We start from the raw sequence: 15,621 nt of genomic DNA, 5'->3' as shown, positions 1-15,621 counted from the left end.
TTTTTGTGTTTTGTTTGTTTTTACTGTTGTTTTATCTAAGTATATATTTTTCTTCTTCTCTTGTCTCTTCCACATTCCAATAAAATGTCTAGTAGTTTCTTATTTCTCTTCTCAGTGTTTTTTATATGAACATAAGTGTATTTACTGTTGTGTATATTGATGTCTTTCCTGAAGGAATATATCTGAGGGATCATTTCATATTACTTCATAGAATGCTCTTTTATTATTGTTTTATAGCTGCATAATATTTCATTCTCTTTTCATCTAAGTTATCACATATAAACTTAATTTAAAAATTATTTATTTTATGTGTGCATGTGTGTGATTCCCTAAACGTATATGTGCATAACAAAATGAAATCCTAAGGAATTAACACACAATTTTTCATGATATTAAAAATGATACAAAAGATTGGCTTTCTTGAAAAAAACAAAATCAAAACATTTCCTAGAAGCACCAAGTATCTCTACCCAGGTGATCCTAACCACCAAGTTTTATCATTAGAGTAACTTGCATAGCAAATGCCCCTTGCCAACTACAATCCCTCTGAGCAACTAGAATGTCCACAATTTTAGCAAAAATATTAAACATTCTAATTATTCTAATTTTATCTAAAATATCTTCTGATTTTATGGGTTATAAAGTATTCAGTAAGCTATTTTTTTGTGTCATGAAAAAGAAAAAAAGCTGTCTATGGAATCCAAAAGACTTTGCTGTAAAGAAATTCATCACATTGTTATCAAAAGCAATACACTGGAAACAATCTAAATGTTAATGAAATAGGAAATCATTAAGTAAATGCTGTTTCATGTGGTTTTTAAGAGTAGTTAATGATATGGGAACATAATATTTTGTGAAAACTTAAGTTTATTCTTTCATATTTGTATCAATTTTGTGAGATAAATGAAAAACAGAAGGCTAAATGATTGTAACAAGCTATCTTTTCCTTTGGATATTATTTTTTTATATGTGTGTGGGGGTTTGTCTGCATATGTGTCAGGGTACCACCATATGCCTGTCTGATGCCTGAATAAGTCTGAATAGGCCTTAATTAGGGCATTAGATGCCTGGAACTGGAGTTACAGTTGTGTGCCACAAAGTAAGTTTTAAAAATCAAACACAGATCCCCTGGAAGAACAGCAAGTGAATGTTCTTAACTCCTGATCCATCTCTCCAGCTCCTCCATTAGTATTCTAAAACTTCAAAAAAATTAAAATGAAGGTTTTATTTTTACAATCAGAAAAAAAAGCATTAAGAATATGCTGTTATGGCTGGAGAGATGGCTCAGGAGTTAAGAGCACTGACTGCTCTTCCAGAGGTCCTGAGTTCAAATCCCAGAAACTACATGGTGGCTCACAACCATCTGTAACCAGATATGATGTCCTTTTCTGGTGTGTCTGAAGACAGCTATAATGTACTTATTTATAATAAACAAATAAATCTTTTTTTAAAAGAATATGTTAATAATGTGCTCCATGACTTGGATTGATATAGTTACTCCATTTATATCTTTAAAGCCCATGTTTATTGGTAAACAGGTAGCATATTTCTTGGGTTTAAAATTTAAAAACATACAATGTAGTTGGTAATGTGGAGCCCGTGGCCTCATGTCCCATAGTACTTTACATGACACTTTGTGCACTACAGCTTCACAAAGATAAATATTTTTAGTAATAGTTTCTATATCCATCTAGACATTTTAATGCAGAATTTTAAAAATACATTTGTACATTATTGCATTCATGTAGCAATAAATGTACCTGGAAATCTTTCTACATCACAACAAACAGCAGTGCCTTCTTGTTTTCAATAGCTATGCCATATTTCTTGTTAATGTTTAAGCAAGTTTTCATAATCCCATTTGTTCCAATTTGTTCATTTGGTGCAATCCTTTAAAAAACAAAAAAAGAAATTAACTCTAAGTAAAAGATAAGGAAAATAATTTCTTTTATCTTGAATAGTGAGTACAGTAATGAACTTTCTAGTCCTTTACTGTGTTTTCTTAGTATAGTATATAAATTATCAAACAAAATGCTTATTATTACTATTAAGTATACAAACCTCTTATCAAATCTTCAAGAATTGTATAAGCATGACATAGACTTTCTTTTGGCTGTAAAGATAGGATGGTTTACAATAAAATTGTCAAGACTAGAAGGAAGGGGGTAAAGCAAGAACAAGGATTACAGAGAGATCCAAATGTTGTGCTGGGTCCTAAGCTGTAGGCTTAACAGTGAGTCATGGCCCAGTGTTCAATGAGTATAATAAACATGTAGTTATGTGGAATGAAGTCCTAAAGCAGGAATATCTGTGATCATTAATGTTTGACAGTATAAGGGCATAGTATGGCTTTACCCTAATTTATTCATATGTTGCCAAATGCTATGAACCAATGTTCCATACAAAGGGGATTTACCCTCAAAGAGCTCATAAATGAAACACAACCTAACATATGACTCATTCATAATGCCATTAATCTTGGACAACCACTGCCATCATGAAGCCACATCCACAGTGTTATAGACAAAGAACCATCTGTTCTCATGTTTCTAGATTTGCCAGACAGTACTACTAAGCAGGAATCTAGCTTCTGGAACCAACAGGTCAACCCAGACCAAGAATTTCTTCATATTAGAAGCAATAAACAAGTAGTCAACAGGGCTGGCAAAAGCTCATTGGATAAAGTACTTGCCATGCAACCAGAGTGTCTTAGTTACTTTTCTAATTCTGGGAACAAGCCAACTTATGAAAGAAAGCATTCAATTGGAGGTTTACAGTTCAGAGGGTGAGTCTATAAACAGCATGATCGGAAACATGGCAGCAGGCAGGCAGACATAGCATTGGAGCAGTATCTGAGAGCTTACATCCTTATCAACAAATAGGAGGCAGAGAGCACTAATTGGGGAAAATGGGACTTGGAAAACTCAAAGCCTACTTTCAGTAAAACACCTCCTCCAATGAGGCCACATCTCCTCACCCTAGCAAATGGTTCCACCAACTAGGGACCAACTATTCAAATAGATGAGCCTGTGGCAGCCATTCTCTTTCAAAACACAACACATAGTGACCTGAGTTTAATGCCCAGAACTGATATAAAAGAGAAAGGAGAGAATAAAAGCCACAAAATTTTCCTATAATGTCTGTCTTAGTCAAGGTTTCTATTTCTGCACAAACCTCATGGCCAAGAAGCAAGTTGGGGAGGAAATGATTTATTCATCTTACACTTCCACATTGCTGTTCATCACCAAAGGAAGTCAGGACTGGAACTCAAGCAGGTCAGGAAGCAGGAGCTGATACAGAAGCTATGGAGAGATGTTCTTTACTGACTTGCTTCCCCTGGCTTGCTCAGCTTGCTTTCTCATAGAACCCAAGACTACCAGTCCAGGGATGGCACCACCCACAATGGGCCCTCCCACCCTTGGTCACTAATTGAGACAGTGCCTTACAGCTGGATCTCATAGAGACATTTCCTCAAGGGAGGCTCCTTTCTCTGTGTTAAGCCCAGCTTGTGTCAAGTTGACACACAAAACCAGATAGTACAACCTCCATATATATATTTAGTCTCCCTCTCTCTCTCTCCCTCCCCCCATCTCTCTCTCTCTCTCTCTCTCTCTCTGTCTCTCTCTCTCTCTCTCTCTCTCTCTCTGTCTCTCTCTCTCTCTCTCTGTCTCTCTCTCTCTCTCTCACACACACACACACACATTTTAAAAGAAATGAACAATAAAGGCTTTCTTCTACTAAAATGTACATTCTGTGGTCCCTATCCAAGTTCCATTGATCAAAGAAAGCACTGGACCAAACCCAGTCCAATGGATCAGGAAATATACCACAACCTTAGTGGGAAAAACTTAAGGGCCACATCAAAGGCTTAAATTCGGGAGATATTTAAGAATGAAGAAGAGCTGAGCGTGATGGCCCATAACTTTAATCCCAGAACTCAGGAGACAGAAATAGATATATCTGTGTGAGTTTTAAGCCAGAGTACTATACATAGTATGTCTGGGCCAAGGAAGTTTATATACTATGATCCCATCACAGTGATTTTTTAAAAAAGGATTGAAAAAAGAGTGCAGTATTGCAGACATTGAGTTAGTGTCAGGAGGACAGTGGTGATACAGTTTACTCAGTTGGTAGAGTGCTTTCCTAGAATGCATGAAGCCCTGAGTTTAAACTCTAGAAGTGCATAAGCCAGGTAGAGAAATTCATGCCCGTAGTTCCAGCATTCACACAGCCGAAACAGGAGCAGTAGAAGTTCAATGTCATCTTCTTCTATATATAGTGAATCTTGGATTCTTGAGACCCTTTTTCAAAATATGTGATAAAAAATCAGACCAGAATGAGACCAGAATGTCTAGGGATGACAGAGTATACAACTAAACTATATTTCATAACTTCCCACAAAATTATATATGGCCAGAGCTCTGGACACTTGAAAATGTGTAAGCAGATGAAGGAATTTAATACAAACCAAAACCCTTAAAATCCTTCTACCTTGTCATATGTCTATCTTCTACTCTTCCCTATCTAACAACTATACAGATCTGATGCCCTCTTCTGGTGTGTATGAAGGCATCTATAATTGTACTCATAGATATAAAATAAATAAATCTTTTAAAACATCATACCTGTGGAAAAGGCAGGTAAATCTCATTAAAATCGTTGGCCTTAAAAGCCTCATGGTTTCTGCTTCAACTCTGGGATACTCCCAAAAGTGGCCATAGATAATACAGCCAGGTGGCCAAGCTATGACTCAGTAAAACTGGCAGTCAAAATATAATAAGTACCAAAAAGTCATGATAAACAAATTAAGTGCTCTTTTGTTTGTAAACTTGGGCCCTGTACTAGAGGTGAAAGCATTATCCTGAGCCACAATTCATTTACACATGTGACTGGCTTCGGACAAACTAATCCCAGAAGTGACTCACCACTAATTGGTATTGTATCAGGGTAAAAAGTGGTAGAGTGGACCATACATTGCAAAAGAGAAAAGCTGGAGGTCTTATGAAACCAGCATGGTTATACATGTGACCCAAGGTAAATCAGGCAGAAACAGTTTGAATCAACTTAACTGTACGTTCCCATAAAGTCCTCAAACAATAACTGTGCCAACACAATGTACTACTGTGAGCATTCTTACATTCACTGGGCCAATTTCAATACTAATTTGGAGCAATCTGTCATGTAATCATGATTTATTTTCTACTATGAAGATCTCATAAAACTTAAAGGCATATGAAAAATAATCCAGATATAAAACAAAATCCTTTAGTAAATGGTCACTCTACAGAAACTAATTTCCTTCTTCAAACTCTATAAATGTTGTTTTCATAGAAATTATTTTTCCCATCACTCATCAGTGACTTCTTAAAACAGACACCTATAAAAATTCATTTTAATGCAATTATAACTTCGCTTATTGAGATGACAACAGCTTTTCCTAAGCTCCAGTTGATGACATTTTAGTCATCAATCACACTGGGGGAAAATAGGCTTCGTGTTTCTATTTTTTTTTTTTGTTTTGTTTTGTTTTTCGAGACAGGGTTTCTCTGTGTAGCCCTGGCTGTCCTGGAACTCACTTTGTAGACCAGGCTGGCCTCGAACTCAGAAATCCGCCCGCCTCTGCCTCCCGAGTGCTGGGATTAAAGGCGTGCGCCACCACACCTGCTGGCTTCGTGTTTCTAAAGAGAAATTAAAATTTGCACTCTGAGACCTAAGCCATTTATTTTATCTTAAAGATTTACTTATTTATTTTTATATGTACAAATATTTTGTTTGTGTGTATGCATGTCTACCACATGCATGTCTTGTGCCTGAAGAAGCCAGGAGAATGTGTTGGATCCCATGACACTAATTGTGAGCCACCATGTCAGTGTTGGGAATTGAACCCAGGTACTCTGGAAGAACATCCATTATTCTTAACTATTGAGCAATCTCCCTAGGCCTTAGGACATTTCTTTTTAACACTTCAATATTTGCACTTCTTTGCTTTCAAGAAACAGTTGTGGTCATTGTTCATCTAAACATATATGACCATTGATTTGCAACTTGATTTAGAATGGATTATATACAAGTTCATTAACTGCTTTAGTATAGAATATTTCACTTGCCAAATACATAAACCCTATGTGAAAATGTGACAGCTCAGTTAGGAAATCCTTCCTTTTTCTTTGCTTGGAAAAAAAAATGGGAATGTTAACTTTGTTATCTAAAACCAAGGCTTAGATTTCTTGATGATAACTCACAGAGCCTAAGTGCATTATGACCCTAATTGCTAAAGAAGGGAGCAACACCAAGTGGTATAAAGAAATGTTTTTCATTCTGAGGCTCTCTCTCTCTCTCTTTGAGAAATTCTCCAAAAGTAAAGTCCAACTCAATTCCATGTTGATACACCTTACCTGGATTCCTCTGCCTACAACAAAATCCACTTATCTAGTGTTTCCTTTGGAAACAGATTAATGAAGGTCAGTTGCCATTAGGATCAAATGACTCAAGTGTACTGTAAGGAAATCCTAGCACTCTCCGTTCAGGTTCAGTCCATCACCAGTTCACTGGCACATGCTAGGGGATGTTTTCCCAGTATTATTGCCACTCACTTTCATCCAAGTTAAACGGTAAGTTTAAAAGCCTCTGAAAGGCCAGCACCACTCTGTTATTCTCTAGTACAAAGAAAACAGACAAATTGAGTAACCAAAAGATCTGCACAATTACTGTTCCCAGGCACAGCCCCTCTGGGGGATGTGTGATCACTTGTGAGGGCCAGGTTCAAACAGCTAAAATTGAGAATGTCTTAAATCTTAATAAAATAAATGTTAGATTAATTTGAATATGTTATTGAATTTGAGTACTTAATACTTTATCTGGCATGTGAGCACATGTGCCTACATATGTCCAGACAGTGACAAAGAAAGCAAACCAGGAAAAGGTAAGAGAGCTAGGACTAATGGTATGTAGTGACAAGACATACATTGGCATTTTGGTTTCTTAAAAACATACACACACATAAGTATTATAAATTAATGTTTTAATTGTAATGCCAGGTGTGGGATATGGAGCTGCTTCAGTTTACCCACAACAGCTGACGATGATTTGCCTTGTGATTTAGCAGGGCTGTGATTTTGCCAGCTAGAGATAGTTTTTGCAAGTGTATGATATTTGGAATGCTGGTGTACATAAATGTTAAGGCCTTGAGAGGCAGGGTGGGTTGTTGGTTGTTGGGCAGCTGCTGTTGGTGTCCATTTGGTAAATAGTTATGTGCAAAAAAGGAAGAAATAGAAGAAATTAGATGGTGATCAACACAAAACCCACAACTGACCAAAGTACAGGGTGTAAAGCCCTAAATGAAACATCTATACTATAATCCCTTTTCTTACAGCTCAGGGATTGTTGTGGAAGAGGAGACAAATCACTTCCAGAGTCAAAGATGACTACAGGAAACAATGTTTTCTAGACACAACAGTGTAGCTATACATATAATGCATATTGTGACATAATATACATTTTGTGCATTATATACATAGTGTGACAACATATACAAGTTCCAAGTACCCTCAAGCCAGACAAAGTCTCAGCATAGAGGAGACATGTGGACATCCTAGTTCAGGAGCTATATATAGTCCTTAGCTGTTGACAATGGGAAAAGTCAGTTCTCTTTAAGTCGTCATTGGTAGGTCAAGGATACTCTAGTAGGAGGCAACACATCCATGAACCTATGGGCGCCACATATTAGACTTGATGGGTTAAAAAAAAGACACAAAGTTGGGTGAGCAGGAAAAGGAAAGTATTTCTTAAAGGAGTTGGGTAAAAGGGTACATATAATCAAAGATAATTGTACAAAATTCTGGCAAAAACAAGAAAGAAAAAAAGCAAAGAAAAAAAAGACTGAAATAAGTAAACTTTTCTGTAAGACAGGACAGTAAGCATTTTAAGCTTTGGGAGACAACATTTCTATGGCATGTTTTCAACTTTGCTGTTGCACAGAGAATTCAGGCACAGACGATATAGAATGAATGGGCATGGCTGTGTTCCAATAAAACTTTATTTATAGACACCTGAATTTTAATTTCATATTTTTCTTTTGTTTTGTTAAACCATTTAAAAATAACAAATGCATTCTTAGCTCACAGACTGCACCCTAACAGCAAGTTAGATTTGTCATTTAAATCAGCTTTCTAACCTGTTGGTTTAAACTCATCATTCTCTGTTCAATTTGATGAGGTTCAAGATCATCTTGTGGGGGTGGGGATGGAGCTCAGTTGGTAGAGTACTTGTATACTTGCATGAAGTCTTTAGTTTGATCCCCAAAACCACATGAATCAAGTGTGACATCTTATCTCAGTAATCCCACCACTGGGAAGAGGAGAGTATCTGAAGTTCCAGTGTCATCCTCAACTACATAATTAGTTTAAGGTCAACTTTAACTACAAGTGCCCTGCCTCCAATAAAAACAAAAAGGAAGTAGCTGAGAATGTGGCACATGCCTTTAATCTCAGAACTTGAGAGGCAAAAGCAGGCAGATCACTGTGAGTTCCAGACCAGCATAGAGAGTTCCAGGTTAGTCAGACCTACACAGTGAGACCCTGTTACAAAAAGAAACAAACAACACAAAAGCTCAATATGGTTCCTTCAAGATGATTCATCTCTAAAGGTTAGAATTATTGTTCAGTGGGAGCATGCACAGGGTCTTAACACTCTACCCCTATCACAGCAAAAGGAAAAGAAAACACAACATATGAATCAATTTCTTATCCACTACCATGACAAACCATGTGTATATGTGTGTGTATGTATGTGTGTGTGTGTGAATGAGAGAGAATGATCAGCTAGCTGCAAGAGCTATAAAGAAATAATGAGAATTTCCAGGCCATGCCTTTAAAGTATAAGTAACTTTCATGATGACTACAGTCTATGAGCGAGGGGGGGGGATGGCAGAGCAAGAGCTATGTGCTTTCCCCCTGAAGCTGAGTGACTAGACTTGTGCACTGCACGCTAGCAGCCCCTGGGAAACCAAAGTTAAATATTCCTAAAACAGGAATCTAGTTCTGTTATGAAACTCTTCATCATTTTGCCTCCTGACAGCCACAGAAGTCAGCAGAACCAGAAAGGACTCAGAAGATGAGGAAGTAGCATCTTTAATAAAATTCAAATCCAGAGTCTTTGGGGTCTTTCACTGCTAGTCTCCCGAGCTAACTATTATCTTTTGCTTTCCTCTTTACCTCCCCTCTTCCTTGGGAAATGATCAATTTTGGATAATATAAAGGAAAAACAAGAAAAGTTTTATTGTATCAAAGTGGGTTTTCTATCAAAATCTGAGAAAAGTACAAATTAAAACATTTCACTCTTCATCAAAAGTAAGATATGAGTTACAAAATTACCACTTTATTATGACAGATTTTATTTACTGCTATAGACCAAAATGATAATACTGATAGAAGAAAATAACCCAGGAAACAATGTAAAGATGCAAAATATAGCTTGCTCTGAATTGTCTTACTGCCATCATGAAGACTCTTCACATCAGGACTCGGGACCCCACCATCAAATAGAATTGAAGTTACTCACTCAATTCATGAAGGCACTGCTCGGTTTCATAAAACCTCTAGGAGTTTGGGGTTTCCACTCACCCCCCCCTCAGGCAGAAGTGGCATAATCATATGTTTTTCTACTGAACTGTGTTCTTCTATAAACATTTGAGAGAGTGCATCTGCTTTACAAATGAAATAGTCAACAGCAAGAGCAGTAACAATAAAAAATATATGCTTATTTTTATACTATTACTGGGTTATAGAGAAATCATCTGTAATGCTCTCATCTACAAGGATGGGAAAAATGATATATAACTGTTACCAAGGAAACAGCAATGTAAAAAAAATGCATGTAAACTATCAAGCAGTTTAATAACCAGAAAATTAGAATACGAAAAGCATCTTCAGAGAGAACGATGACACAGTGTGTCCCACACAACAAATCCAATCAAGGGTCAGACCTCACAGAGATGCCTTGAAGGGTCACCACCACTTGCCAGCTAATCTAGCTTGGCAATATTTATTTTAAGTGGCAATGATACGATGGCACTGGGTTCTTCAGGGGCAATTAGAACTCAAATTTTATATGATAGAAAGGCAGCAAGTCAGTAGACGAATAGTTAAATGTAGGCGCCTCAGAAAGTCAAAGAAAGCACTTGGCTTATTGATTCCAGCATAGATTAATATTCTCTTTGAAGGCTCTTTAATGACCACTGTCTTTACTCACAAATCGGGCACTTAACAGTTACAGCAAGTGCTTTCTGCATCAACATTTTAAAACTGAAGTTCCTAAGAACCAAAGAAAGGGCTAAGAATCAAACCCAGGGCAACTACATGTGTTTGCCTGTAAGTCAGGAGAATTTGAAGCATTCAAGCCACCACACTGATCAAAGTTAAATCCTTTAGGAAGATTATTCACCCTGAAATCAGGGAAATCCTGTCATGTAAGCACTTTTATACTTGATTTTTCTAACAGTGTTTAAAACACACACAAGGCTTCTTTCAAGAGCAGATGCAAACAGCCACAGACCAACTAAAGCCATCCCTGTTCCAGTTTGAGTGCCATCCTGGAGCTCACACTGGGAATAAGGGAAAGTCTGGTAGGACGGAAGGCTTTTCAATGGCCGCATTGGTTCAGAATATAAGCACTTTCTCCCTTTAGAGGAAACATGCTAGTGGATGACATAAGGACAGAAAATAGCATTTATACTCATTTATTGAATTTTCAACTCTTCTTTTAAAAAAAGATTCTACTCCTTGCTCCTCACCCACCCACCCTCACCCCCACAAATACACACACTCAGTCTGGCCTGAGTTTTAAAAACAAAACCAAAAAACAAAAAAACTCGGACTTGTGGAAACCACAAAGATATGCTATAATCTAGCCAAAACATCTTTTTGTTGAAATACAATAGTGACTTCTCCAGAGATCCAAAGTTTCAGGACTATGTGAAGACGCTGGATGTTTTGTAAATCTTGCTGCTTTTAGCTTGAGGCCACCAACAATTCTCACTGTTACTTTAGCCCATCCCTTCCCTGAACTTTTCTCTCCCCATGTCCCATTTCCATCGATCACAGAAGGCACGCCAACATCCCAGAATTGGCCTTTAGCTCTTTCCTGAGCATGCTTCTTATTTGCTAGCTATTTATTTTTCCAGGCATGGGCAGAAGCATGCAGGAATTTAATAGGACAGTGTGAAGCCATGGCCCTTTGAAATAATCAGCATGAAACCAAATAATTTGTCACATATAGCCACTGACTGCTTCACACATCGCCCCTGTGATCTGCAGGAACCTTCGTGGGTGGCTCTCCGACACATTTATCTACCACCCTAGTATCTCCAATCTTCCCAGAGTAAGTTACATAGGGATCCTTTCCCTAGAGTAATCTATGCCTGATGTGAAGATTAACCTATATGATCGAGAGCATACAGGGATGGGCCGGGAAAACAAAGAGCTGCAGTTGTTGGCACTATCCAAACCTGAGGGTTGTGAGTGCCTCTGAGAGGACTGGGCAAACCAAGTCAACATATTTTTCTGCCTCGGGTTTTTGAGATTGTTCATCCTTTTTTATTCAATCAACACATTTTACTCTTATCCGATAGAATAAAGGAAAGTATAGCATGATACTTGAACTAAAAAAGTGCTTATCTCATAGGGGTTATTGCCCTAGACCTCCAGGGCACAGGGTCTGCCAGAGTCTTGTGAGGAAGTAGGAAGACATAGTTTCCCAACACCTCTCCTGTCCACCTCTCTCAGTTATTGCCCCAAGCACAAGACCTGACTTGTTGTGTACAAGTGAAGGTTTTGGAAGCACAGCAGGGCAGGGAATAGATGAGTACTCTGACCAGATACTACTTAGGTAGCCACAAAGTGCCAATGTTACTATTCTCTTATCAACACTGCTGGGGAAACAAATCTTCCCGATTTGATGATTCGTCTTTAGTTTCAATCATAACACAGCTACTTAGAAGCAAATTTCTAAATCTCCAAGGCTTTAGATTTCCACAGTTACCCAAAGAATGGCTGAAATCCTTATTCTTCTACCTCCATGACTTTGCCATCTGGGTCCCTGCTGGAAACATCCGGGTCAACCTTCAAACTGACTTTTCCAGGGCATAGAGGACTAATTTAGGGGTAGGGAAAGGGGGGTTTGGGTCCTTGCTGTTTGGAAATCAAGTACCTAAGCTCGAAATACTTCTGGTTTTCCCTAGTAAAATCGATTTCAACCATCATCTCTTGACCCTTAACATATAGTGTGACCCCCTAATCACCACTGTGGCTTTTTCTGAGGGAAAACAAGCTGTGCTGAATATCTGGTGGTGGTGGTGTCTGTGTGTCTGTGTCAGTGTGTGTGTGTGTGTGTGTGTGTGTGTGTGTGTGTGTGTGTGTGTGTGTGCTCTATGCTTGTGGCTATAAAACCCCATCAGAAAGGGAGAAATAAGTTGAAGGCAGCAGCCTCGGGTCCTTTTCTTTTGGTCCTACCTTAAGCCTGGCTGCTCTTTTAAGCTTTTGCTCTTTCCAGCCCCCAGAAAAATAAAGCACCAAGTTTCTGCGGCAGCCCTAGGTGCAAAGAAAACCCGCGCGGTCCCTACCTGGAAAGCTTTGCAATCTTCACAAAGCTGAAGACATCCATGTAGGCAGCTTGGGGACCCCAGAGCCTGGAGGCTCCGTTGCCCCTTCTCACACCAGCAAAGGCAGCCTCAGCAGCCCCATGGCCAGGACCTCAGTGCGCCTGGGGTTTGAGTGGCAGCAGCGGGTGGTGGCGGAGACCCAGGAGGGCCAGTACCTGGAGGCGGCGGCTGCTACCCCCCCTCCGGCCGTGAGCTGCGTGTGCATCCCCAAGCAGGACCATTGATGGGCGCCCGCTTCGGGAAAACTCAATGGAGAAGGAGCCAGGCTGGGCACAAGGAGCGGGGGCGGGGAGCACGGCCCGGGTCCTGCGCCCCGCCCTGAGAGCTTTGGCTCTAAGGACCGCAAGGCACCCTGAGGACCAGAGGCTAGGGTGAGGGGTGCTGCTCCTGCTTTCCAGCCCTTGGGGCCCAGTGTCCCACGCACCGAAGATCGCAGACTGAACCAGGAGGCGGCGGGCAAGCTTGGCACACGCGCACGCACCCCTCACAGCACTGCAGCTGCCTCCCTGCCTCCTTCCCCGAGTCCCTTTCTCGCCTCCCTACCCCCACCCGCCCAGGGGGAGGGGGCACTCTCCTGTCATCCGCTCCGGGAGCCTCCAGATCCTTTAGATCTGCTCCAACAGTCCTTAGCGTGCTGCAGGACCGCGACACACTACCTCCAGCCTCCAAAAACCGTAGGGAGAGCAATGCAACCGCAGGCGGCCCTAGGCTTCCGTAAACAGAACTAGGGATGGGAAGGAGCAATGGGATCGTTTGTCAGAGGAAGGGAAGGGAGATACCCAACGGAGTGGGTTCAGTTTTGAGAGCTCAAGAGTTCCCTCTGCTTTCCCTGAACCACTGGAGCGAGATGTGGCTGTTGGGATGACTCGAAAGGTGTGTTCTTTGGACAGCAGCACCACAGCAGCGTTGGTGAAATAAGCACAGGATGAATTTGCGGGGTGCAGGGATAAACACAGCTGCTCCTTACTAGAGGAAAAGAGAACTCAGGGTCCCAGGAGCTGGGGTGGGGGCGGGGTGCAGCGCTAATTAGGAGGGGCTGAGGATGACAGGGAAGAGAAGGGTTGCTAGCTAGGTCTGGCGGGCGGAGCAAGCTGCCTTTTCAAATTGAGGGTGGGCAAAACCCGAAAAGGGGAGGGGGAGAGAAACCTTGCGAGAAGCACAAACCAAACACTGAACACTCACCTTAGACAGAGTAAACTCCAAGTTGCAGCCATTTAGAACTCCTAGGCTTTCTTCTTTTTTTACATAATTACCTCGGAGAATCACGCCTGTTCCTTAACTCACTGCTAGCTTTCCTTGAGGCTTGGGCTTCTCTCAGGGCTTCACCTTTTTTCTTCTTTCTCTCAGAGTCTTAAGGAGTCTTCTCTCAGACTCTTCAGAATCTCTCCTCAGAGTCAGTGAAGGTCAGCTGGCTTCACTGGAGTGCGTACCCCCACCGCAGACAGCTCTCACCTGGAGACAGGGCAACCGCAAAGAGCCAATGCCTCCCGCGAAAGATTGGAGGCTCTGGCTTGGAGGCTCCAGCTAGCCAGTGTGTCTCTCTCTCTTTCTCTCTCTCTCTCTCTCTCTCTCTCTCTCTCTCTCTCTCTCTCTCTCTCTCTCTCTCTCTCTCTCTCTCTCTCCAAGGGATTAAGGAAGAGGAAATAGGTTTAAACTTCCCAGACTTCTGCTTTTGCTGTTATATTTAAAGTCTTTCAGTATTCAGACCCGGGACTTCCATGTTATTTTTAAGGCATTTCTCTCCAAATTAAACATAAAATCAGTAACAATCTGCACAATCTAGATGAAATAAAACTCAGGCATAAATTACAGATTTTCTTTTGAATAGGCAGGGCAATTTTTCCTTTAGCTTCTTATTTGAAGCCTAGTTTAATGTAAATTCTGTAACTTCTGGAACCCAGGAGGCCCAAAGGACACTGGCTTTAGAATACCCTATTGTTTGAATAAAGCAATTATAATTTGAGTATGCTTTATAAATTTTAAAGCACTTATGTATTTGAATCTCATAGCAACCCTGTCATATAAGGGAAAATATTAAAAAAGAGAAATCTTTTCTTTTTATGCCAGTGCCTTCTCAAAGACAGATTAGAAACACACACACATACACACACACACAAACAAACACACACACACACACCATCGATCAGAAAAGGTTACATATCTGAACTGTGCAAAATCTCTCTATTCTTCTTTAAGACAAAGTCTCTGTCATCGAAGTACTAACAAATAATCTAGATGCTGGGACCCTCTCCTCCATTTCCCCTTCTCTTCTCCTCCCAAATAATTATCTTATTCCAGAAACACTGGCCTCCTTGCTATTTCCCAAAGGTACATTTCAAGCTTAGCTTTTAGCCTAAATTATTCCCCCTTTCAATGGTTACTCCACCAGCCCAGAATATTCTTCCATCCATTTGCATGGTTGGCTCTTTGTGCTCTCAACTCTGCACACAAATACTACTTCCACCAAAAACCTGTTGCAATTATTACAAGATCTCCATACTCTGGACTCCAGGTATCTGTCACTGGTTCAGGTTTTGTTTGTTTTTCCTGTTGCCAGAGCACGTATCACCCACTATCAGATTATATAATTTATTTTTATCATTGATGCATTCTGAATCTTCTGCTGGCATTAAAGCTGCACAAGGGCAGAGATCTCTATGGTTTTGTTTGAATGTTGATTTTTTTTTTACTGCTAGATCTCATACCTAGAACAGTTAGTCACCGATCTACAGGAAGACCTTAATACATAATGTCTAATGAACCTCATGCTCTTTAAATCCACAGCCAGAGCACCCTTAGTCAAACATGCCAGGTAAGTATAGTTGCCTCTGTGACATCATGGCTGATTTTTATATCTCTTCCAACCACTGTTCTTCCCTTTATACCCTCTGTCTTCTTTTGGATTACTAATGGTAGTGGTGAAGACCCTGTCTGTTCTCCAGTTATTTTTTTTTCCTCTTCAGTCA

General features: G+C 40.2%; 1 protein-coding gene across 4 annotated transcripts in view; it reads right to left on the bottom strand.

Annotated features, from left to right (window-relative positions):
* Frmpd4 (FERM and PDZ domain containing 4) overlaps positions 1–14,177 on the bottom strand; it is a 667,256-nt gene extending 653,079 nt beyond the window's left edge. For 2 of the 4 annotated variants that reach the window (XM_029473447.2, XM_029473445.2), the window contains exon 1: positions 13,838–14,177. Coding sequence is in view for 2 of the 4 variants with exons in the window: in XM_029473445.2 (XP_029329305.1) it covers positions 13,838–13,869 (32 nt within the window). In the remaining 2 variants the exon portion in view is untranslated. Of the gene's footprint in view, positions 1–12,616; positions 13,210–13,837 lie in introns of those variants that run through there. The other 2 variants (XM_029473446.2, XM_029473444.2) reach the window with 1 other exon arrangement.
* Positions 14,178–15,621: the final 1,444 nt, after the last annotated feature.

Source organism: Mus caroli, unplaced genomic scaffold, assembly GCF_978045245.1.
Source record: "Mus caroli unplaced genomic scaffold, Mus_caroli_1 scaffold_5, whole genome shotgun sequence".
NCBI lineage: Eukaryota > Metazoa > Chordata > Mammalia > Rodentia > Muridae > Mus > Mus caroli.
This window is presented reverse-complemented; position numbering and strand designations above follow the sequence as displayed.